Raw genomic sequence first — 26,466 nt, 5'->3', positions numbered from 1 at the left:
CATCTAGCCACCTGGCCACCTGTCACCCAGGAACAGGTTTTCCTCACAGCCACTCTAAGCAAGAAGAAGCAACAGTGGAATCAAAGATACAAATGGCCTAGTGGAGGCCCCTGACCAGTGACTGTCACTGCTGGGCCAAGAGTAGCTGCTCAGTAAAGACGCCGCTGCACCCTTCTGGGCTCCTCTCCCCAGGCATCCCTCCTCCTTTGTCTCCCATCATGCCTGAGGACAATGCAGCTTCATCTTGGGCAGAAAGTAGGGCAGCCAGCATGTCACTGGGAAGCCACTGGCAGGCAATGGTAGGCAATGTATTGCCCATTGTTGGGGCCAGAAGGCCTGTGGAGCTGCCCTGAGAGGCTCTTTCTTCCAAGGAAGCAGGAAATGGGGTAGTGGAGCCTGGAGGCGGTGGCATAGAAACCTGCTTCAGGCTGACTCACAGGGAAGTGACTGCCTTGCCCTACATCCAAAGCCTCCTGGCTCCTTGAGTGCTTCTAGACTGTGTCCACTGGGAGGACAGCCCAGGGCTGCGGCTACCCGCACCTGCCTGACCCAGCCCTGGCCGAGCATAGCACTCAGAGCTGTTCTCAACTCCATTCAAGCTGCACCAGCCCTCCGTGTCCACACCCACGCCCTGCCCATCAAGGGCTGGCCCCTCCGCTCTTCCAGAAGGCAGTACTATGTCCCCTCCCCAGGCAGCCCAGCCTTGCCTTGCCCACAGGTCCTGGAGGAGTCCCCTCCTGTCATTCCTTGTCTTGCAGCTCTGCAAGGAGGACCAAATGGCCCAGCAAGCCCTACTGGTCCCTGCTGTTCATTACTGGGACCCCTTCCATGACTCCCACCTCTCTGGGAAGGGAGCCTCAGCCGCATGAGCCTTCAGGGCTTCTTCCTGACCTCCAACCCTACCCTACCACACCCCCATGCAGCCAGGGTCACTGCCACCCTCCTTTGCAGGCCTCCCTCCTCCCTGTATGCACCTGCCAGCTCCGGGACTTCACCCTGCTCTTCCCAGGCCCCTCTTCCAGGATGACTTCCTGCAGCCTCTGCCTAAGCAAGAAGCTGCGACCTACACTAACACCTCAGTGCTGCAGGCGGCATGGTCCAGGCAGGCCCCGCCACAGACTCACCATAGGTGATCCAGCGTACCAAACTCAAAGGTCACGTGCTCCCTCAGGGTATGTCCTGAGCATATAATCCTGGAGAGCAGTCTCGTGCTGAGAGCCCAGGCCCTCCATACACTGGGACACTGCATAAACTGGCCAGACTCTACCAGTTCCACTGGGCCCTGGAGGAGTGTGAGGCCTGGAGTCTCGTCAAATCTCTTTGTGTCTGGGAGCTGGCAGGGAAGGGAGGACAGACTTTCCATCCCCTGCTGGGCACCTTGGCAGCTATGCTAACTCCTGGGTGCAGCCTGCACTCTGGGGCAGGATCTCTTAGGGACCAGGCTGCCACTTTAAGTCCCTGTTCCCAAGCACCCCTTGCCCTTCAGCTCTATTGCTGATGTCCCCCTCAGCTGCTTTCCCTCCAAACTCCCAAGGCCTGGAAGCTGCAGCTCACATGCAGGAGGCAACATCTGACCAGGCCAGCACTGGACTCCCAGCCCAAAAGAACCAGAGCCATGGGCTATGGGAAGGGAGAAGGGACAAGGGACAAGGTCCCTCCATACCCTGCTGTGCCCTGCATGGAATGGGGAGATGGCTGGGTCTCCTTTGTTCTCCAAGGACATCACAGATTGCCGTGGTGGCCACCATGCCCCACTCCTCTCTGGACTTTCTTACCTAGGAAGGTTCCAGTGAACCCCAGTGCGAAGAAACTGGAAAGCACAAACACGGTGCCCACACCCAGGAGTGCAAGGCCCAGGCAGTAGGTCGTGAGGTTATCCAGGCCCTCCATCTTGGGCTGGCTCAGCATGGCCTGTGTGAAGCTGCAAGCAGGGGACAAGGAGATTCACCACATCACCACACATGGGCAAGTACCCAAGACTGCAATGAGCCCAGAACTCACATACTCAAAGCCCACTGAAGCAGCTCTAGGTGGAGCCTGGACAACCAGGAAGGCACTGTCCAGTACTCACTGGGGACAGGAACAGGGCCCCAGACATGTCAGAGTCGGTTTTTAAGAAAAGTCAGAAATCCATGGTGGTGCACACCTGTCAACCCCAGCACTCTGCGAGGAGAAGGATACTCAAGCCCAGCCTGGGCAATGCAGTGAGACCCTGTCGCAAAAAAAGGTCTGGGGATATAACTCAGTACTAGTACTACCTAGTACATTCATCAGTACCTAGTACTAAAAAAGAGAGAAAGAGAGGGGAGAGACAGACAGACAGACACAGACAGATTGGAAATCCTGACCTGTCTATGGAATATCCTACATGTGAGGCCAATCACGTAGACCATTTTCACTACACATTAGCAGGCTGGGTGCAGTGTAGGAAGGATCACCAGTGTAGGAACTCTGATCCTGTCCCATGAGCAATTTTTACAGAGGAAAGTGAGGCTTGGAGAATGTGCACATGCACAGCAGGTTGTGCAGCAAGTCTTCGCACCCAGTACCCTGCACCTGTGGCTTACCATACATGAATTTGAACATCCCATTATCCCAGAAGATTTAGAGCCTGAGGGCTGTGGCAGGGGGCAGTCTGCACTACTGATTGGCCCCCATGGTCCCTACATAGTCTTGGTCACACTTGAGCAGTCGACCTAAGTTTTAAGGGCCATTCCATGGTCTCCTTTATCCAACAAGTCCCCCCATTAGGCTCCTTTTGGGACCAACAAATTAAAAGCCTTGCTCTGGGGTGGTAGGCTGACCAGAAGGTGTGACCACGGGACTCATCAGTAAGAAGAGGTGGAAACCGCTCCAGTGCCTACCTGCAGGAAGAATGCAGGTGAACAGGCTTGTAAGGGGTCTGAGCCACATCAGGAGGAAGTGAGCACTGCTGAGAGGAAGGCAGTGGACACATCTAAGGGAAATGATGTGTGTGGGGACATCCTTTGTGTATGTACCAAATACACACTTCTGGTTCTCTCCACCATCAGGGCACTTGCAGGAGACATGGAGGTCTGCTGCTCACAATGAGCAACAACTCTTCCTCCGTATCAGCACAAGCAGCTCATGGGCTACCCATATGCAGCCACTCAATCACTCACTCATCTACCCATCCACTTACCCATCTATATATCCATTCATCTACTTCCTCCATCCCTCTGTCTATCCACCCACTCATATCCATCAGTCCACTTACCCACACACATCAATGCATCTACTCATCTACCATCCAATAAGCCAGCCACTCATTCACACATTTATGCATGCATCCACTCACCCGCATGTTTATTCATCTATCCATCTACCCACCCATTCACCCCCATCCACCCTTCTACCCACCTCCTCATCCACTTCTCCATCCACCCTATTCATTCACCAATCTATCTACCCACCTGTCCATCTACCTATCCATCCACCTACCCACCAATCTACACAGCTACCTTTCAATGCATCCATGCATACACCATCGATCTGTCTACCCATCCACAATCTACCCATCTGCACATTCATCCATCCAGCAGGGTATATTCATTTGCCAGTCTCTTCCTAGAATGACTCCACCACTTTCATTCTCTCCCTGGCCATGACACAGGAGATAAGGTGTGGCAAAGGTGGCTGGGGAAATGAGCAGGATTTGTCAACTACAAACAAGATCCCAGAACAGTGCCAAATAATTCTCAGGATCTTGTACGTGGAACTTCTCGCAGGCTCCCACAAGATGTGGACAGCATAAAAGAAGACCAAATGCCACAGGGAGCTCACTTTTGTGACTTCCCATGGAGAGCCCATACAGCAGATATGCAATGCATACTTTTATTTTTGCTTTTATCTTTTCTTTCTCTTGTTCTGCCCAAGTTCACTCCGCAGAGCTGGTTTCTCTCATACTCATTCACTACTCACTTTTCAAATAAACTTTTGGCACTATTTTTGGCTCATCTCACCTAATTCTTTGTCTGAGGCAAGTAGGACCTGGAATGCTTTTGATTGGTGAGCCATTTCTAAAGGAACTACCTGCTAACAGCCTGGTACAAGTTGTGGTAACATAATCCTCACATGGCACTAAACTGCCTCCCAGAACTCTTCCTTCCAACTAGACTTTCTGTTCATGGAAACCAGGCTGTTCCTGCTTGGTCTATTTCCCAGGCACACGGCACAGGCCAGCAGATGGGCCAGAGAGGAAAGGAGAGGCCTGGAAAGAAGCACTGTGGCAGAAGCCTGTCGATGACCTTTCACCAGTGGTGCATGTGTGTCGGGGCAGACTCAGCTGCTGGTCATGCTGCCCACACCCCCAGCTTTCCACCCACCACCATCCTCCTCACCCCTGCTGCCTGGCTCAGGGTCACCCTACACTCCAGATGGAGCTTCCAGCTTTGATTCAGGGCCATGCTGCCACAGAGCCAGGCAGGCATCATGGGCACCCTGTGTTGTGAGAGGTGGCCACACACATACCATGCCTTTTAGGCAGCCCTAAGACTGTAGACTCAGCCAATGAGGACATCAAGCTTGGTACTCCCAGCCTGGGTATCCTCTCCCATTCCCCTGTGTACAGCAGCAGAGTGTTGGAGGGAGCTGCAGAGGCAAGTGCAGGCAAAGCAGAGCTGGTACTCAGGTAACAGAATGTGTGTGGGGGCTGTGTTGAGAGGTGGTACTCTTACGGGCCAGGACACTGACTCACCTGTTGGCCTAGGCCACTTGCTATGAGTTCTCCAGGTCACTAGCAGCTGCAAAAGAAGTGCAAGTTCTTGGAGAAAGAGTGGAATGGAACTGCCAACAGACCTGAGTTCCCAGCCTGTCTTCCCCTCTGAGATATGATGGTGAGCTCTCCCCTACCTCCTTGCACAAGGGTGTGTTGCTGAGTGACTGCACATACTGGGCATTCCACAGCTCTAGGCCTTGTAGACAGTACAGAAGGTAGGAAATCAAGGCAGACACTGGGAGAAGCTCAGGGAGGAAGCATGGGGGCTGCAGTGGAGGCCTCAGTGATCTGAGAGAGGGAAAAGACCATTCCAGAAAAGTCTTCTGCTAAGGCTGTCTCCCTTGAGGCTGTGGCAGAGGACAGAATGGTAGAGTGTGGAATGGACTCTGTACACATGGTGGGAGCACAGAACAGGGAGGCCAGTTGGGTTGTGTAGATGAAGGAAGAGTACTGGGGCCAGGCCAGGGACCAGGAGGCCAGAAGATCACACTGGAGGGAGACCTGGTACGACTGACCTCATCCTGGACCAGGGCTGCTAGGCCTCAGTTTCACACTCTGCACTGGATCACCTGCAATTTCCTCTGACAGAGAATTCACCTGTAGTGCACACCAGGCAACAGAGGACATGGCTATACCTGAGGCTCTCAGCCCACTTCCTGGCTCAGCTTGGAAAGATGAGGACGGGCAGGTGTGGGGCCAGGTAAAGGGCAGAAGAACCCCCAAACAGGTGTTTGGCTGCCCCAGTCGGCCAGGGCCTGCAAATAATTCCTGGCCTGCGGCTGCAGCCCAGGCTAGCTGGCAAAGAGGAGCGAGAGCTCCTTCCAAACAGCAGGGGTGAGGCTGGGCTCCCTACAATGCATAGAAGGTCATTTACTCCACGAGTCTGCAAAAAGTCCACAGGGGCTTCTTCCTGGCGGTCCAACCTGAGCCACCAGACACAAATGCTCTGTGACACAAGTGGCTGGCTTACGGGAATCAATGCCCAATTAGGCAGCAAGCGTCCAGCTCCTGCAGTGAGCCAGGAAAGCACAGGCCATTCCACTCAGGGAATTAGTGAAGGGACAAAAGGCTCTACTGCCAAGCACTGCACAGCACAATGAGGTAAGAGAAGCAATTTCCTTTGGCTATATTCTGCGCTGGTGGCGGGGGTGAGGGTGGAGACTCATGCGTGTGCCTCGGCTTCTATTTTTATAACTTGGATTGAGCTTTCAGTCACCAATGTGACCTGACGCTGCCTGTCCCCCACTCCACTGAGATCCCAGATACCTGATGGGGAGGCAGGAGGTAGATGATACCGTGAGCCTGGGACACATGGGCAACCGGTGCCCACAGCATGCACTTCCCTGACTTCAGCCCTTCAAGACAAGCTGCCACCCATTTCCTATCTCCCCTTTATTTCTTACATAGATGAATTTGCTCTTCCTATTTCAATCTTGAGACCAGCTCTAGCCATTTGTGAAGTTGGGCATTTGAGGGGTTTATTCTCCTAATACAATTAAAATGAACAAGTACTAAAAGAACAATAAGAAAGCTATCCCCCCTTTTCAAAGTATCTCCAAAACCCACTAACAACAGAGATTGTGCTCCATGTTACAAATAAGGAAACAGAGAGGTTGGGGTGGGTAGAAGAGGAGCACAGGATGGTACAGGCTTCTGTTTCCTCAGGGCTTTGAAAAGAGGGGCTCCTGCCTTCCTGTAAGGGACCAGTGACACACACGTCTGGGAATCCTAGCCTGAACCACCTCTTCAGACTCTGGGGTGAAAAAGCAGCCTTCAGTGGTGTGGCAGGCTGCTGGCCCCTGGCCCCTGGCCTCACCCTGGTGGAACTGTACCCTCCTCCCTCCTCACTTCCCCAAGATCCCTGAGACCTGACCACATTGCCTTTCCAGTTCTCCAGCAGCCTGCATGCATGCATGGACTTCCACAGCCTGAGTGATGAAAGATGCAGAGGCTCCCTGACCACCTAGGCAAGCCTCCTCCCATGGCTATCAACTGCCCAGGTGGAAGACAGCCTAGGCCCAGGGCTGCCCTTCAAGGCCAGCTCTCACCAGGGCAACCACATGCCTTTCCCCAAGGCCTTTCTCCAAACAGCCCTGTAGGCTCACTAGAGAGAAACAGCTCTAGGCCATCCAGGTCCAGCAGAGGCTGGCTGGGCAGTGAGGAGTTGAGGGGAAGAGGCCGTACTAGATATCTCCCCATCACACTCCACATCCAGAACAAACAGGACTGCACTAACTGCCCACTCAGGCCTGGGCTTAGTGCTGTCATCTCCGGATAACAAGTGCCTCATCTTGTCTGGTCCTCCCACACCACCAGCTGATGCAGGCCAGCTGGATCTTGGGACCCACCAGGAATTTCAGGCCCTGGCCTCATGGTGGCCAGGCAGGCTGACTGCCAAGTGGCCACTTATGGACACCCTGGCCAGGACCCAGACTCAATTCAAGTGTATGTGTATACTCTCTGCCCACTGCCCCACCTGCTGAGCACACAGCCCCTGCCTCCTGCAGCTATGCCTTCCCAGAGATGGGAAGATGCACCCAATTGTCCAGAACAAGGGCTGGAGGTATAGCTCAGTCATAAAATGCTTACCTAGCCTGTATGAGGTCTGGGTTGGATCCCCAGGACCAAGGGTCAAACAACAGTTACCCAAAATGCCCAGAAAAGCAAACTCATGGTGACAGAAAGCAGGTAAGCATTTGCCAGGAGCTGGGCGGGGGTGGTGATGCCTGCCTCATGGGCTGAGTCTATCATTCAGGGTAGAGGAAAAATTCTAGAACTAGACAAAAGGTGGTTGTATAATGTTTGGAATGACTAAGTGTTACACATTGGTGTACCTAAAAATGGTGGTTTTTATTATGTGTACTTTGACACACACAGTATACATGCCTGTGCGTATGGACTGAAGGGGAGGGTGCTGGGTGCTAGGAGAGGGAGGCTCCAGCAGCTGCTGGCCCCAGGGGATTCCTTCTGAGCCCCTCCCCGCACCACTCCCCACTCTCACACCTGTGCCCTTGTGAACTCACCTGCCAGTGTGCACAGTGAAGAGCTGTACATCAGTAATGCAGAGAGATGTGGGGCAGGGCAGGAAGGACGAGGAGTGTGGGCCCTGAGCAAGGTAGGATCAGGATCTGCAGCAGTTGGATGGGTGGGGGTGCAGGGGAGGAACAAAAGCGGATGCGGATCGCTGCCTTTTGATTTCAAAGGTCTGAAGAGAAACTAGCCCTGGGCCTGCTGGCTGTGCACACGGCAGTCCGGCCAATGCTGAGATGGAGAGGTCTGGGGAGAAAGACCGTGGTCTGCAAGAAGCTGGACGCAGGGTCCTGAGCGCACGGTCCAAGGGCAGGCAGGCAGACAGTCCATGCTGACCCTACTGGGATCCCTTAATGACCTGGAAGGACCTGGCCTCTTGCTCCGCAAGGTACATACAGCACTGGTGTGGGTACTGGAGGAAGGGGACCCCAGCCAGGGACCAAAGACCAGCAGCAGTATCCCACCCAGCCCTCTGAAAGCATCAGTACTAGAGAGCAGGCCAGGTCCAGGCTCAGAGGCTCCCTCATCACGCCCGCAGGCTCTCTAGGGACTGTACAGGGGGAAGCCACTGTACCATGATAGGTTTTCTTTCTCTCTTTTCTTCCTTCCTTCTTCTTTCTGTAAGAAACAGAGTCTTCCTGTTCTGCCTTCATAGTCCAAAATTCCCAGGCTCAAGCTATCCCACTAGCTAGGACTATACACATAGGCCATCCTGCCTTGCTCAGTGCACCATCCCTTGACCCCCTCCCCAGGGGCTGGATACTCTACCATACACTCGTTCTGGGTCCCCAATGAGCCTTCCTCAGCAGCCTAACTCAGCTCAGCCTGCACAGGGCTCCAAGGCCACATCCTCAGGAAAGCTCTCTCACTCCACGCACCCTCACTGAAGTCCCATGGGGTGTAGCACACACTCCTGAGAACCTGGCAAGTGGGGGACAATAATGTACCTTCTCACAGCCCACATCAACTCCTACTTTTCCATTTGGATCCCTCACGAAAGTGACTATTGCTCCATTTTACAGGCAGGAAATCAAAAGCTCAGAGAGAAGGAGCAGCCTATTGAGGGCCAACCCGCATATGAAGGGAAGAGATGGACCTGCCCTTCCCCAGGCTTCTCTGATCAAAATGGAGAGGCCACTATAGCCCTAACTCAGGGACACTCAGAGGACGTCCATCAGGGAAGTATGAATCAAACCACAGAGATGCCATCTCCCTACCTATTAGGACGACCACTAGTAAAGAGGCAGAAAATAACAGGGTTGGTAGGGGTATGAGGAAAACGGAAGGCTAGTGAATTGCTGGTACAATATTAACATAAAATGATGCAGCTGCGATGCGCAACAGTCTGGCAGATCCTCAAAAAAAAAAAAAAAAAAAAAATATATATATATATATATATATATATATATATACCCCCACCAATTCCACTTCTAGGAATATACTTTTTCTTTTTCTCCGAATGCCTTCAGGGCAGGTTTGGCTGGCTTGAGTTGTGGGGATCGAACCACAGCAACCTGAGCCTGACTGCTTTGTTGAAGCAGCCACTTAAAGAACTGAGCTGAGGGGCCAGACCCACAATATACTTTTTGCTATAGCTCATATTTAGATCCCCCCCAAACCTCATACACTCTTATGAGGGGCTTTTAGAAAGTGACTGTATCACGGATGCCCACTACTAGATTAGTCCACTAATGGGCTTAGCATAATTCTGGGTATATATGATGGATTTACTGAAGAAGAAAGACCCACCCTGGGTGTGGGTGGATCCCACCGATAGGCTCGTAGCATGGAGGGAATAAAAAGGGAAAGAAGAGAGGCTCACTGTTTGCTACCTGCCATGCCAGAGATTGTTTCTCCACGCCACTCTGCAATGCCATTCTGCTGACTAGGGACTAAAACCTCTCTGAACTGTGCTAAAAGGAGCCTTTCTTCCTTTAACTTGTGGGTGTTGGGTATTTTTCTCAGCAATGAGAAAGTAACTAAGACATCCCCAAAGAACTGAAAGTAGGGTCTCCCAAAGACACTTGTATCCCCATGTCCACAGAAGCATTATTCACAGCAGCCAAAATGTAGAAACACCCCAGGTGTCCACTTGCGAGTGAGCGGGTACACCATGCGGCTTATCCATGAAGCGGTTATTAGTCAGCCTTAAAAGGAGGAAACACTGGCATATGCTCCAACATGGATGGACCTGAGGACACAATGCTAAGTGAAACAAGCCCATCCCAAAAAGATAACTAATGCCTGATTCTACTAATATGAGGTCCCTAAAGCAGTCAAATTCACAGAAAGAAAGCAGATTGGAGTTGCCCTGGGCTGGAGGCAAGGGCATGGGTAATTAGGTGCTTAACAGATATTGAGTTTTAACTTTACAAGATAAAAAAAAAAGGTTCTAGAGATGAAAAGTAGTGATGGATATGAAACATCAAAAAAGTATTTGATGTCACTGAGCTACACCCAAGTGATAAAATTTATATATGTGTATTTTACAATTTTAAAAGTGTATCCATATAAAACCATTCTTGGTTGTTGAGCCAAAAGCAGAACTGGTGCAGTGACTTTTGGGGTACAATTTGCCAACCTTTAAGCCCTCATTTGAACTCAGGGAGCCAAGACCTTGGAAGTCCAGGACTCTGAATCATCTGTTACTTCCTGTAGCCTGAAGTGACAGTCTCAGTAGCTGGCAGGGCTTCTTAGTCCTGGGGTCCTGGCCTCTTTCCACTCCCCCCAGAAGGGCCTGAGTGTCTGCATGCCCCACCCATGGAGAATGGAAGAAAAGACAAAATTCTCCTGCCACAGAGCAATTCCCAGGACTTGAGCTGCCCAGTCAGGCTGGCTTCCTGGGCTGGCAGGGAAGGAGAGAAAGGAGGCTATGACATCTCCCCACAGCTGAGTTTCCAGCAAGCCAGGGCCCCCAGGGGAGGATGGTCCATCTGCAACCCAAACAACTAAACCTCCCTCGCAGCCAGTGTGGGGTCAAAAGGTGTCTGCCTGGAGGTTGGCCTCTGAGGGAGCGACCTAGGTGCTCCCTGCTCAGGGGCAGGAATATGCCTCCCACTGCTCAGTTCTCAGGATGTTACCTCCTTGCCCCGGCAAGGCCTCCTTCTAGAAGGAGGAACTCTCCACTGGACAGTACAGGTGAGGTTGGCTCAGGTAGGCAAAGAAGCCTTCCCAAATAAAAAATAGGATGGGGTCATTAATTCACTCCCCTGCTCTAAACCCTTCCGTGGCTCCCTATTTCCCACCACAACCACCTTACCTGCAGCTATCTTTACCCAGTCCAGACCAAGGTCATCTAAGATTTACTGGGGTTGTATGCAAAAGGGACAGAAGCAGACTTTTGGCCAGTTTACAGGAATGGGCAGGTCACACACTGATCCGGCTGGCGACTTCCAGAGAATGTTTGCCCTAGAGCAGCACTGAACATAGCACAGGGCTGGAACAACTCAAGTGGCCTAGGGAAGAGAAAATGAGGTGTGTCTTTGTCTTGGAGAGCTCCACAGTGGAGCTCCACATGGTAGTGAGGAAGCCCAAGAGGGCCCAACATACACTGTCACAGAAGTGCCACATGCCAGATGCATGCACTTGTTTAAACACCTGACTGCTGTGTGACCAAGACAGTGTCATCAGGAACATCTGAGGACTAGCCACAGGGAGCAGGAGACCCTGCAGGCCGCTCTGTGCTGTGCATTCTGCACTTCTAACCTGCATCCTCTTCCTCTAGTCACTGGCTTTACAACTCTGAGCAGGTCCCAGGGAGCGTTCCCAAAGGGCTGCAGGTGCTAAGTATGCGGCACTCTGGGCAACATCAGGCTGGGAAGCAAGGACGGTGCTAAGCACCATCATGTGCAGGCCAGGTGCTTATTGTCGGAGGCTCCTAGATTTTGCTGGGGAGGGGAGTCTCCTGCTGGGTGGCTCAGGGTTGTAGCAGCCAGGAAGACAGGATGGACACAGCCTATCTGAGGCTGGCTCATGCCTTTCTTTAGGCTCTAGCCAGGTTCTTCCTGTGGCTTCTGTGTCATGGGAAACAAAGCTGGACCCATCTGTTTTTGGAAACAAGGTCTCATCCTGTAGTTCAGGTTGGTCTTGGACTTACTATGTACTCAAAGTTAGCCTCAAACTTGCAGTGATCCTCTTGCCTCAATATTCTGGGTACTGGGATTATAGGCATGCACCACTGCACCTGGTATCTAGACCCATCTGCAGGCCAGTACCATGAACACAATCAAACAAGGCCCTTAGAGAAGCAGGGCCCAAGCAGCCAGGCAATTTGAGTACAGCAGGAGGCTTTTTGTTTATTTGGGTTTTGTTTGTTTTTGTTTTTAATGGTACCTCGAAATTAGGGCCTCATGCTTGCCAGGCAGGCGCTGAACTGCTGAGCTACATCACCAGCCACAACTGGAGGTATCTGAGAGGATTGGAACTCCAAGAAGTTGGTAGTCTAGGCTGGAAATGGGCTTCTGAACTCCTAGCTCAGGTTCATCCATTCTGCATTTAGTCTCAAAAACTTATAATTATCAGCGGCCCTGAGCACATCCTGCCAGCAAGACAGATTCATATCCTTAAGGTCCCTCAGCAGAGGTGGTCTCCATTAGGTAAGAAAACCTATAAAGGAACAGAGAGGCACCCAGGAGCTGTGGGGCTGAGCAGGAGCCCAGGCTGGCTGCTCTCTGCAGTGCTGCAGATGCCACAAGGTAACGCAAGAGGAAAAGCCAGGCCAAAGGCAAGTGGGCAGCAGAACCTGCAGAAGCCCTGTGGTGAGAGCAGGGTAGAGGTGACCGGGAACTGCAGCAGCAGGTGGGTGGGGCCACGTGGCATGTGAAAGGCAGTTTCTTTTGTTGTTGTTTTTGTTGTTGTTGGTCTTTATTTTATTATTTACTTAAAATATATAGCAATTATTAAAATATTTACATAAAGGACACAAATGTTAGAAAGGTATTTTAGTAACAAATCCCATAAAGAGATACAACTATTAATCTGCTTTAACTGAAATCATTGCTGCTTCTTCAGAGCAAATGGCAGTCACTCTTGTGACTGTAGAGGCCTGGACTAGCAGGCCAATGAGCACAGAGCTGTGCAGTCCAGAGAGAGGGGTGGGAGGAAGCTTGCAGTGGGGCGCGAGTATCCGGGGAGCTGGTCCTGGGCAGATCCAGCCTGTGCTGGCAGACTGATCATGAAGATGTTGAAAACCATCCAGGATGATTCCTTGGCTTCCAGCTCGAGCAAGTTCCCTTCCTAAGACAAGGCTGGGCAGACAGTCAGAGCTGAGCTGAGCCACAAAGCAATTCCCAGGGACAGGACCCACAGAGCCTGCAGGAGGGCTCAGGTCACAAGAGCTGGCCTTGCTTTATTACAGCCTCGGACTCCTCAACTGATGAGGGATTTTGGAGGAGGATTTTCTTTTCTTTTTTTTTTTTTTTTTTGCTAGTTCAGGCTGCCTTAAGGGCAGGTCTGGTGCAGCTTGTGGAGCTGGGGAATCAAACCTCAGTCCCCTGCACCTGACTGCATTTGACCAAGCAGGCTTTAAACAACTGAGCTATCTAGCAAAGCCCCCTCTCCTCAACTGATGAACTGGGCTCAAGTGTTCCCTTGGGGAAGCTGCTGGCATTACTGGGCCCCAGTGAGATCCCAGTATGCCCAGCACAGTGGTGGCAGCAATCTGTGGCAGCAGGTGGGTGGGGCCACATGGCATGTGAAAGGCCTGGACTAGTTTGGAGGTCTGAACTAGATGGCCAATGAGGACAGAGCTGTGTAGTCCAGAGAGAAGGGGGGCAGGGAGGCTTGCAGTGGGGCACGAGTATCTGGGGAGCAGGCCAGTGTTTCCACATAGTCTCCTGATCTGGCCCAGCTAAGCAGTGCCATGAAGCTGTGGCACTCTACCCATTTCTCTTGAGGCATGCTCAGCCCAGAAATGGGTCTCTCATCCTCTCCAGCTCTCTGCATCTCTCACCAACACTGCTTCTGTGAGTTCCCAATTTGCCAGCAGCCCCAGCCCCAGCCCCAGCCTCCTCAGCTGCTGAGGGTCTAGAGGACCCATGCCTCTATTTGGAACAGCCTGATATCCCACCTCTATAGGGATAGTTGACAGGTGGCCTCCCAGCTGGCATGGCTAGAAAAGGCCCATACCCCTCTCCTACTCAAGAGTCTAGCCAGGTGCCACTGGCACTGCCCCAATCCTCCAGCCTAAAACGATCAGGTCTTTCCTCAGAGTGCTATGACATCCTGGACATATCAGTGCTTCCTACCAAGCCTTACTTTCTTCATCTACACAATGGGACATATGTGAGAATGCTCCCAAGGCTGGGCAGTCCAACAGCTCTGGTGATGACCATGAGGCACTGAGAGCCATGTCCTTGCCTGTCCTAGGATGAATGACACCTCTGGGCAAGAGTCTTTGTGTTCCAGCTCAGGCCAGGTGCAGGCCAGGTGCCAAGAGACTGCTGCCTCTGAGGACCAAGACCCTTGAGACACCTTCCTGGCTTGGAGACGGCATGCAACCCCAGGCCAAGAGGCAAAGAGGCACAGACCACAAGCCAAGGTCCAGCAGTGAGGCTGACCACATAGAGCCCTTCTCCTACCCCACCACACATTTTGCTCTGAGAAGGGACAAGTGCAGATGCTGATGACAGAGAGAATGCCCTGGTTGTGGAAGAGAAGCCTGAGCCATGTCCTCACTTCATCTGAGTGAGTTTTGCCTGTCACCCCTGTCCCTCAACCCCTACCAGCTTCCCCCCACCAGGTACTGGGCACTGAGCATCAAGGTCACTTCAGATGTGCATCCTAGACCTGCTGAACCAGGTAGGCTGAGAACAGTGGGGAGGGCCACACCACCCACACAGGCCTTATCCAAGGCAGCAGCTGCAAAACAGCCCCCAGTGTCCAGCTCCCTGGAGAGTGCACAGGGCCACCAGAGACTCTAAACTACCTATATAGGATTCGCTGGGCCACTTCCTTATGTTTTTGTGGTTTTGCAACACTGAAAGTAGAACTCAGGGATTTTGCACTGAACTAGATCCCCAACCCTTTTTATTTTTTATTTTGAAACAGGGTCTTGCTAAGTTGTCCATGTTGGGCTTGAACTTGACTTCCTCCTGCTTCAGTCTCACAAGAGTTCTGGGATTACGGGTATGCATCCTATATCTGGCCACTTCTTCATTTGGATCACATTCAGCCTATGAGCTATCACAGTAGCTTAAACAGAATTGGGATTAGGGAGAGACTGGAACAGTGACAAGGACCTGAGGTGCAGAGAGAGCCAGAGCCACAGTGAGCTCCACCAATGTCTGACAACTCCATGTCACTATCTTCCCTGTGCAGCAGCAGGGATGCAGAGCCTGGTCTGGCCTGGCCTGGCCTTTATCAACAGATCCAGTCATCACTCTGATCTTTTTCATTGCTGGCAGGAAGGTAACAGTACCAAGACCACAGAAGGACAAACTGATTTTTAGACACTGGTCCAAGCTTGAGCCCCTAGACCTCGGCTTGGGGAGTCCACGGCTATGAAGAACTCCCAACCACGACATCTGCCCCCTGTCCTGGCACTTCTTAGAGAAGACTCTGGGTATGTGAGAACAAGGGCTACTGAGGTAATGTCTCCTCTGCTCCTCCATCCCCCACCCCTTGTCCAATAGAACCGTCACATTCATTGTTCCCTTTCTGAGGTCACTAGGACTCCACTGCTGACACAGGAGTCAGGGGTCTTGCTATGGTAGGAGGGCTCTGAGAACAGAGTTCACCGTGCATCGAGACACTGTGCTCCCGACATTCTAATGGACCCAACACAGCCATTTGTGTCCAAGCTGTGCATTCTCACAGTGACAACAGCCTGCCTGAGCAGGCCAGTCTGGGGGCTTACCAGTGTGAGCGTAGGACATTCAGCAGCAAGATGACACCACCCAGAGAGTAGCAGGCGAGGTGCGGGGATCTGAAGGCGTGGCTCAGTTTGCGGGTTCTATGCTCCCATCTTGCAACCTGCACCCAGAACAGAGAAGATAGTGAGATGTTAGGCATGTGGGAGAGTCAAGGCAGCGTGAGGGGAGCCACTCTGTCCCCAGGATCAAGCCCCAGTGACAAGGACAAACCACATGGGACACCTGCTGTGTCACCAGCAGCAGCCAGATTCACTTCCAAGGATTTGTAGGGACTTCCACATCTCCTAGTCCAGTTTGGATGGACCAGGGCCTGTGGGAAGTAAGTGCCAACCAAATAACCACAAGCTCTTGGAGGAGGATGGTTCTAAGTCAGCGATGGTGAACCTTTTAGACACCAAGTGCCCAAACTGCAATCCCAAATTAAACACTGCAATTAAACTGAGTTCAGCAGGGCCAGAGAGATAGTTGAGTGGACTAAGCGCCTGGTTAGGCAAGCACAAGGACCAGGATTCGATCCCCATTACTGTGCCAGCTTCATCCCGGGCATACTGAGCTGGCCACAGGGTCCAGGCAGGCACATCTGTAGTTTCAGTGCTGGGGAGGCTGAAAACAGGAGGATCGCTAGGAGTCTGAGCTGTATACTGAGACCCTTACCAAATACATAAAAATAAATAAATAAACCTGAGTTCTGTGCTTTTAGTTTATATTAAAAAAAAAACAAAAAAAAAAAAACCTCACAAATTTTGTGACATCCTTGCAGAGAGGGCTGTGTGCTCAAAGCAGTACACGTGCTACAGGTTCATCACTCCCGTGCTACAACAATACACGAAGTCATTCCAGAAGTTAAAAAGGTCCCTTCACACAAAAAGGCCCAGCAGCCACGAAGCAGGAAGTGAGGAGCACAAAGGAAGGCCGGGGGCATGGCTGGCTTCACAAGTGCAGCCAGGTCCAGACCTGCTCCTGCCACCACTGGGGAGAGCCAGTGTCCAAACCAGGGCCAAAACTAAAGAAGGAAAGCCGGTCAACCCCACCAGTGCCCCTCTAAGCCCTTCTCCAAGGCACAAACTTCCAAAATATGTAACTTTTAGACACAGCCTTTTATTTTTAATCATGTTGTGACTTTCCTATCCAGAAGCTAGCAGTGGAGAGGAGCAGGCAGGGGGCCCTCAGGCCTCTCCAGTAGCTCCCTGGCCCCTGGGGGCTCCACTATGATACCTATCCCAGTGCACAAATGGATGCATAGGCCAAAGAAAGGAGATGGAGGCCAGGCCAAAGGGGTGCAGAATGGCAAAGGCAGTCTGGGGTTCTAATGACATGAGCAGGTCACTTTGTCAGCTCTGAAAATGAATTTGTATCTACGGGTGTGTGCATATGGAGATGGTCCCCCACTTACAGTGTGCTTTGACTTAAAAATCCCCAACTTTCTGATAGTACAAAAGAAATATGTTTTCAGTATTTGTACTTTCGATTTTGAAGTTGGCCTTTTCCTGGGCCAGAGTTATGGAGCACACACCTCTCTCATGATGCTGGGTGCAGGCCACAGCCCTGGGTCAGCCCTGAGATCACAAGGGCAAACGCTGAGCCTCTGCACTGGACTACATGGCCAGACTTTTGTAGACACTAGTATTCAGTACATGAACTGTTCAACATTTGATGATGCTTTGTTGGATGAGTCTGCCCGACTGTGGGCAAAGATGAAAGACACAAGCATGTTTAAGGCAGGCAAGGTTGGGCTGTGATGTCAGTAGATCAACGGTATTAAATGCACGGACTTACAGTATTTTCAATTTACAATGTGTTTATTAGGGTGTGCCTCCTTTGTATTAGAGGAGCATCTGTTAGGAAGAATCATGAAGGCTTCTGCAAGTGCTGAGACAAGAGTCCTGGGAACATCAGGGCCAGAGGGGCCATTTGTCACTATCCCAATCCCCAGTGCTCTATGTGGAACCCAACCCTGTTTCCCTGATGGACCTGCCTTTCCCAGAGGTTAACAACTACCGAGTAATCACTGGTTCCAGGACCCACAGAAGCTCTGGCCCAAGGCCACTGACTTTATCTCCCAGGAAGCAGCCACTGAACAAGTCCCAGTGCCCACCTCAGCCTGTCCTCAGCATTTCTGGGAAGTGGCACTAAGGGAAGGGTGAGTCAGGGGTGCTATAGAAAAGAGGGCAAGGGAGGAACTCCTTCGTGGGCCTTTTCCTCAGCCAGCTGTTGGCACAGCTGCCAGCTCTCCTGGAAAGTAAACAGCTCTTTGACCTCTTCGGGCAGGTGGCCTCCGTGGACTGTGGGCCAAGTGGGAAGCTCATCTTTTCTCAGCAGAAGAAAGAGAAGAGCTGGAAGAGCCAGGAAGGTGCAGGATGCTGAAGGTTAGGCAGGGGTCCACACAGTCCAGCCTACAAGGGGCACCATCAGGCCCAGGGCCATAGACATCATACTACTAAGGGTCATTTCATACTTTTAAAACTTTTTTTTTCTTTTTTTTTTTGCTCTGAATGCCTTCAAGGCATGACTGGCTGGCTTGAGTTGTGGGGATCGAACCACAGCAACCTGAGCCTGATGGCTTTGTTGAAGCAGCCACTTAAAGAACTGAGCTAAGGGGCAGGCCCCCTTTCAAAACTTTTTAACATTTAACTCAAAATGATTTTTTTTTTCTTTTTGAGACAGGGACTCACTATGCAGTTCATGCTGGACGTGAACTCACTACGTAAGCAGGCTGGCTTTGAATTCGAAAATGAGGATCCTCTTGCCTCAGCCTCCAAAGTGCTGGTCTTACAGGCATGCGCCACCACGCCCAGCTAAAACTCAAAATGATTTTTAGTTGTGTGACTATGACCATGACCTCATCCCAGAATATATATTTCTCTCACCCCAAAGAGAACACTGTTCTCATCAGTAGCCACATCCCATTTCTACTCCCCGCCTCTGGCAACCCCCAGTAGGCTGTTCCTATGGATTTGCTATTCTGGAATGTTTCATAAACAAAATCATACAATATGTGGTCTTTGTATCTGGCTTCCTGCCCTTTGTATTATGTTTTCAAGATTCATCCATGTAGGGGCCGGGGAGATGGCTCAGTAGAATAAGCGCTTCCCTGGCAAGCGCAAGGGTCTGAGTTCAATCCCCGGTTCAGGAAAAAAAAAAAAAAAATTCATCCATGTAATAGCATAAATGTACTTCATATTCCTTTTCGTGGCTGATTATGATTCTATTATATAAAGATATCACATTTTGTTCCAATCAGCTGCCAAGGGACATTTGTGTTTATACTTTCTGGCTAGTATGGGTAATGCTGCTGTGAACCCTCATGTGCAAGTTTTGTGCAGACATGTGTTTTTGTGTCTCCTGAGTATATACATAGGAATGGAATTGCTAGGTCATAGGCTAAATGTTTTTAATTTACTGAGAAACTGCCAAAGGTTTTCCACAGTAGCTATGCCATTTGACAAGGCACAAGGAGTCTGGTTTCTCCACACGCTCTCTCACACCTATTTTCCACTTTTTAAAATCTTAAGTGGCACTTATGGCTTTCATTTGCCTTTCTCCATTACCTAATGAGGTTAAGGATATTTTCATGTGCTCATTGCCACTTATATCCTTTCTTTGGAGAAATACCTTTGGAGAAGGAAATGTCCTGTGCTCATTTAAAAACCAGGTTTATTATCTTCTTATTGTTAAATCACATTCTTCATGTATTCTAGGTATTCAAGTTTATAAGATACACGATTTATAATCATGTTCTATCATTCTATGCATTTTTCTCTTTGATGCAAAAGCTTTTTATTTTTTATTTTATTTTTTCTGTATTTAAGACAGGGTCCACAGGGTGTACAGGGTCTCACGACGTAGAATGGACTCATAGTGATCCTCCTGTTTTCAGCCTCCCAAGCACTGGGATCACAGGCGTGTGCTACCACGCCCACTCTCAATCGCCATCTCAGCGTGCCCCATGGGTGAGGCCAGCCCAGCACGCCAGGGATTGAACCTGGGCTGCTGAGCTCTGCCCAAGCAGGTGCTTTGGTCTGCTGAGCTAATCAGGCTGGCCCAAGCTTTTTATTTTTACATGCCACTTTAAGATTCAACCCGAATCAACCAAGCTTGTCCTAGTGCCTACTAAGGTGTGCTGCCATCACTGCCGAGGGCTGCTGAGACTCTGAAAATGCAGCACAGGCAGCCAGGCAGACTGGCTCTGCCCAGGAGTGGTGTCAGAGTGGCTTGTGGGGTTCCTGCTGGAGAGCCCTGGGAGACAAAACTGCCCTCCCAAGCAGCAGAGAGAACCTCCTGTGATCATGCTTGACCTTCAGAGTCCACTAAGGTTTCCCTTCCAGCTGATGAAGTAATACTTTCAGGACAATGAAAATACCTGTACCTGAGGGGTGCTGACCCTCCTTCCTAGCAGGCAACGTCAGAGTGAAGTCAGGGCCTGGGGCCCCCCCTCTGCCCAATTTATCCTCAGGACCATTTCCCATCTGCAGAGTGAGGAATGCAGGGCTTGCGGTCTGAGATGCTCACATTCCATCTCCTGGAATATGACTTCATCTGTTCAGAAACCCAGCACAAAGACCAGGCGTGTGCCTCAGGGTGTGCATTTGCCTAGCATGTAAAAGGCCTTGGATTCAATCCCAGGCCCCAAAACAAAGAAGCTGAGTACCTGCTGAGAGGAACAGAAAACCAAGCATTGTTCACCTGCATTTGGGGGCTGAGGTTGAGGGGGAAGGAAAGGCTGGGGAGGACTTGTAGAGGATGGAGATATTCAAAGTCTTGGTTGGGGTCAGGGCGACAAAGACGCAGACATCTCTCAAGAGTGAACAACTATACATTTAAAATGCATGCATCGTAACGCAGTATAATCCCTGGCCACTCTGACCCTGCCTGGCTGTAATTCAACCACTGTTATTTCAAGGCAATCAATAAACCAGCAGCCAGCTCAACACCCTGAATCTGAGGGTAATTTCCCTCCCTGCCTGACAGTTCCACTGTCCTCTGCGGGCACCCGGCTGCACACTTCGTCCAATTAAGCAGCCGGAAGCTGGTTGCAAGTGCAATGCCAGGGTGGCTGCAAGGGGCCAGGCACGGGTGACGCAAGTGCCCTCAGTGCAGTGGGAGGCAGGATGACTGGACTCTGCTGTCACTGCTTCTGGTTTTGCTCATCTTTCAGATTTCCAGAATCCCATCTTCTATCCAAACCACCGAGCAAATATAGAATGCCCAGGTAAACTGAAATGGCAGAGAGATGGCATAACATTAAAGCTTAGTTATTCCAGCTGTCATGTGGGACTATAAAAAAAGACTTGCTGTTTGCCTGAAAGCATATTTCCTTAGGGCTCTGGGCTTGTATTTGTCCCAGCAGCCTCGTCTGGAGAGAGGGCACCCTTTACCGAGGGTCACCAGCTTAACTCAGCTATGCTAGGCCATATTTCCCTGATCCATTTTCTTGTTATTTTTCAGATCTCTTGCAGACTCTATTCCAGGGCAGAAGAGTAAAGACAGAGGCCGGCAGAACATGAGGAAACTGGAAGGGATAGAACTCCAGGGGCACATCCTAGAGATGACTGCCATAATCAGCTGAATGCTTGCAGGCAGATCACTCAATTGCCCCTCCTACAACTGAGCCAGCTGGAAAATACAAAACACAGGTCCTCATTCTCTCCCAGGGGTCAGGGCAGGTGACGAGTGGCATCAGGCCCAAGGGTATGAATGCCTCTTGGCTTCTTTGGGGCCGAAGCTCCAAGAATAAGGACTGTCTCCCTCAGGCCAATGCCAGCTTGGCCTCTAAGGAGACAGGTCTGCTTCTTCCTGGCAGTTTCTAGGGCTCTAATCTGGGCAACCCCAGGGGCTAGATTTTTGGTCTCTGACAGGGTCACAAGAGGTAGTTCAAAAGGTGTTTTAATCAAACTCAAAGGATTCTAAAACATATTTGTGGCTGGGGATGCTGCTCAGTGGTAGTCTGTCTAGGATAACTGAAGCCCTGGGTTTGATTTTCAGCCCCACAAAAATAAATAGCCCAAGAATCAAAACATTGTGTATTTTCATATTAAAACCTAGGCTTGGGGCTGGGGACATAGCTCAGCCATTTAAGTGCCTGCCTATCAAGCACAAGGTCCCAAGTTCGATGCCAGTACCACCAAAAAAAAAAAAAAAAAAAAAAAAAAACACCCTAGACTTCCAGTTTGTGGTGAAACATCTTTATAATGATATACCGGGGGCCAGTGGGATAGCTCAATGGACTAAAGTCCCTGCTTAAGCAAGCTTAGGCAAGTGCAGACTGAGGTTCTATTCCCCAATACCACATGCCTGCCAACCCTGCCCCAGGGTGGGCTGAGCCGGCCACAGAGTCTGAGTGTAGTGGCACATGCCTGTAATCCCAGTGCTAGGGAGGCTGAAAACAGGAGGATCACTGCAACTCGGAGCTGCATAGTGAGACCCTGCAACAAGCAGGTACATTAAAAAAAAAGATATACCAGTGGGCCTGTCATCCTGTCTAACCATTGGTGGCGAAATCTGGTTGTCATCCCTTGCAGATGGGATAAGAACAGCCTCTCTGTCCTTTGGACTTCACTTCTTACTATAGTTTGGACCTGATGCCCCCCAAAAAATACATGTTAAAGGCTTGATCTTCATCTTGGCACCACTGGGAGTAGTAGAACTTCTAGGAAGTGAGGCCTACTGTGACATCTTCAGGTCTTTAAGGTGTACCCCAAAAGGGGGTTGTGGGACCCCAGCCATCTGTCCTCTTTTTCACTTTCCTGCCATAAAATGAGTGACTTTGCTCCACCACACACTTGTGCTGAGGTATGCCACCGTCAACCCAAAGCCAAAGGGCCACCAGACCATGGACTAAAAGTTACAAAACTGAGTAAACAGACCTTTTTTTCTTTGTCTGTTGATTATCTCGGGTATTTGGTAGATTAGCAGTGTTGGACACACTCATTTATGTGGACTGAGACCTCATTTATGTGAGCTGCTAGAGTTCTGCAGGCTTCTGTGAAAGGTCACATGGGAGGCCTGTCAAAGAACCATGCAGGGCTTGTCCACACATGCGAGACTCCAATACACCCTGCAGCAGGTACAGTACGGCAAACTCACACTCCTAAGATTTCCAATAGTGTGTCCATCACTGCATCCCAAGCACTACATCACTCTAGCTGTGAGAAACTCTTCCACATCACCCATTCATTTACTCATCCATCCATCCACCCACCTGTCCACTACCCACCCACCACCTAGCTACCGTTCCACCCATCCCACCACCTATCTATCTACCCATGCATTAAGCGCTCTACCACCCCCTTCTGCCATACTGTTCCTGCCTTCAGACCAGATAGCCATGGACTACACACTCTGAACCATGAGCCAAAATAAATTTCTCCTTAATTTGTGGGTGTCAAGTACTTGTTCCAGCTGTGGGAAGGTGACTACACCACCGAATAATGGGCACAGGGGTAGAGGAGTCATTACATTGTCCAAGTTCATTATGCATTTTTCATAATAAGAAGTGAAAAGCATGAGCTTGCACAGGTCCCCATATTCCCTCAGGGTCAGGGTCCTCAGGGAGCCAGAAAGAGCCCTTCCCTTCCCTCAGGTTTGGTGAGTACACCTGTCCAGTGTCTACCCAGCCACAGAGCCAAGATGGCAGTGCTCCCTCTAACTCTGGCTCTCTTCTTTGACCTCAGACTCTCGAACACACCTTTTCTGGGGAGGGAAAACACAGATAAGACAAAAACAACCACCATGCAGATGTCACAGCACTTACACTGTCATATATACACCCTGCCAAGAGTCCACATGACAGTGCCATGAGGGGCAATGGGACATTTTACAGAAGGACTTGCCCAGGATACAGTGAGGGGAAAGGATTAAAACCCAGGCTCCAGGTACAGTCAGTTATGGGAATGCCCAAGATATCCCCAGAGACCCTAGCTTTGACAGAGAGGCTCTACAACAACCTCTCTACCCCCTGGAAGCCTGCTGTCTTCCATCTTGCCATTGCCCCTAACCACCACTTTGACGTCTCTTCACCTATAGCGATGTCACACAGATGTACTTGGGCAGTGCCACGTGTCCTCAAATTCTAACAGAATCCAGCTGGCTGGAAAGTGGCATTGAGCAAGGCCAATGAACCCATGAGCACGACTTCTCTTATCAGACTCCAAGGGTCTATCCTTGGCTTCACAGGCCAAATTCAAAAGTCTCCTATACCTGTCCTGGGTTCTCCAGCAAGCTAGTCCACAGTAGATCCTCCTGGGCCTGGAAACCTAGGAACATTGTCACCTCCATTAAGAACTCACACTCATATAAGAAGTAAAGCCATGCTGTTATGTTGAGCTGTGGGGGACTCAGGTCAACAATTTCTGACATTGCCAGTCAGGCGGAAGACCCAATACTATTATGGACTACTGAACTCTTTTAGATTATTTTGCTGAGTTAACACACCTATAACACTCAAATAACGGAACTTAACAAAAAAAGGGTATACAGATGAATGTCCATTTTGTATCTGTGTATGCAAAGTGGTTAGGATAGATATATAGTTAGATTCTCTTAATGAATAGAGGGATTTGTTCTAATGGTGTTTGTAGATAGGATATCATGTCTGCATCTTGTACAGCAATTAACCACTAGGAAGAATGTATGCAATGTGTGTTAATTATTGAAACTGTCCTACCAATTTGATTTGAAACTGTCTCATTGCTATTTGTTTATCAATAAAATTATGGAAAGAAAAAAAGAATTCACACTCCATCAGCACACCCTGCTGAGAAGAGATCCATACAGGGAAGTTCAAAGCAACATTTCGCCACCTTAAAGGAGGCTCCTGTGCGCTTGAGCAGAGGAGCGGGGCTCAGAGCTGTCTTCCCTCACCAGGCAGGAAAAGCACTGGGGTCACTTTCTTCCACATTCCTTTCATAAGGGACTGTTACACTTGCAAGCTCCCACGCTAGCTGGCATGGCTGACTGCCCCACGCAACCAATGTGGCTGGCAGCCCTGCTTGGAGCAATTCTCACATGTCCTGGCCTGAGTAGAAGGCATGGGCCCACCCCTGATCCCTAGGAAATGCACCCAGAGCTGGGCCTAGAGCCAGGCCCAGGCAGTCCAGCGAGGTGTGGTCCCATTCTTTAGGTCAGCCCCACTTCATGTGCTTCACAACTTAGGTAGGATGTGGAACAGTACAGTATCTGCTACGTAGGAAGACTGAGGGTAATGACAGTGCAATGCTCCTTTCCCTGTGTCCTTCCAAGTGTCCCTGGGCCTTTGCTTGTAAAGATGTTATGTCACTGGCTGGGGATACAGGTCAGTGGCATAGCACCTGCCTGGCAAGCACAAGATCAAGAGTTCAATTCCCATACCAAAAGAAAAAAAGATGTTATATCCCAAATTTTGGGCTAGGCTCCTCAAGCGCACAGGAGCCAGCTTTAAGGTGGCAAAATGTTTCTTTGAACTGGAGTGTGAATTCTTTCTTTTTTCCCATAATTTTATTGATAAACAAATAGCAATGAGACAGTTTCAAATCAAATTGGTAGGACAGTTTCAATAATTAACACATTGCATACATTCCTCCCAGTGGTTAATTGCTGTACCAGATGCGGACATGATATCCTATCTACAAATTTGAGTTCGATTCCCATACCAAAAGAAAAAAAGATGTTATATCCCAAATTTTGGGCTAAGCCTGCCTGGAAAGAAGGGAATGGCATCCTTAGAGACCAACTCTGATGCAGAGCCCCATATCCCCTGCTCTGTTCCCATGATGAGGACTCTGGCCTGGTCCTAGATCCCTTGCCTTTCCCTTGCCCTGCTGCTAGGACCCCCACCTCCAACACAGGCAAATATTGCTGCTGTAACTCCTTCCTAGCCATAGCCAGGAGTGACAGGAGCCACTTGGTCATAGAGAGCTGTAGCTCCACCCGACACAAGTGTGTCTGGCCCAAATCCACACCAGACCAGCAGCTTGCAGTTCTGCCTTTCTGCAGGCAGGATCACTAGTGGACTCACACCTGTCCATCAGTCACACTCAACAGCACGGCTACCTCTTCTGTCCCTGACATTTGTCTTTTGAGAGAAAACAGAAAGATAAGATAGGGTGAAAGAAAGAAAAAGAGGAGAATCACTATGAGTCTGATTGGTGTAGTGACACCCAACAGACCTTGTACTAAATACATTAAAAAAAAAAAAAAAAATTTGACCCAGGCCCACCATGTGGGACTTTGGGGCACTCTGGATCCTCATTCGACTCAGAGCCCAGGCCCAGCATGTGTGTGAGACCGCTCATTCAACTCAGGCCTGGCATGTGAGTGGGACCACCTGGGACCCTTCAGAACCTCATTCAACCCAGGCCTGGCATGTGAGTGAGACTGCCCCGAGTCGCTCTATCCTCATCAGACCCAGAGCACAGGCCCCGCATGTGAGTGGAACCCTGGAGCAGAATTCCCTGAAGAGAGATTAGAGGCAAGACCCACCCAGCTGATCCAGGAGCAGAACATCTTGCCAGAGAGGCACAGTTGGTTCACATCCAAGGGCTGCAGCAGGAAGAAGTAGAGCACAGCAGGCAGCCCCAAGCCACACCCACCTGGATGAGCTTGAACTTGGTAGATCCGGACCTGGTGCTAAGATAATAACTGTACCAAAGCTCGACACCAAAGGTCAGGAGATATACAAAATGACAAAGAGAAGGAGCAAAATACATTCTCAGATCCCGAGCCCACCCAGATCAAATGCAGGAGACAATAGCATAAATAGCATAGAACAAAGTGGCAATCACACACCTGAAACCTCTAAAATAACAGCGTCCAAAGTAAAGAAACAACTGCAGAAAGGTATAGAAGAAATCA

At 50.3% G+C, this 26,466-nt stretch overlaps 1 protein-coding gene across 3 annotated transcripts in view; it reads right to left on the bottom strand.

Annotated features, from left to right (window-relative positions):
* Window positions 1-26,466, bottom strand: part of Pemt (phosphatidylethanolamine N-methyltransferase) — an 82,144-nt gene that overhangs the window by 6,391 nt on the left and 49,287 nt on the right. For all 3 annotated transcript variants that reach the window (XM_023700116.1, XM_004640336.2, XM_023700117.1), the window contains exons 3-4: window positions 15,624-15,739; window positions 1,776-1,921 (exon numbers count right to left, since the gene is read on the bottom strand). In XM_023700116.1, the coding sequence (XP_023555884.1) occupies window positions 1,776-1,921; window positions 15,624-15,739 (262 nt within the window). The remainder of the gene's footprint in view (window positions 1-1,775; window positions 1,922-15,623; window positions 15,740-26,466) is intronic.

Source organism: Octodon degus, unplaced genomic scaffold (assembly GCF_000260255.1).
Source record: "Octodon degus isolate 3935 unplaced genomic scaffold, OctDeg1.0 scaffold00122, whole genome shotgun sequence".
In the NCBI taxonomy this organism is placed as follows: Eukaryota; Metazoa; Chordata; class Mammalia; order Rodentia; family Octodontidae; genus Octodon; species Octodon degus.
The sequence above is the reverse complement of the archived record's forward strand: the minus strand, read 5'-3'. Positions and strand labels throughout refer to the sequence as shown.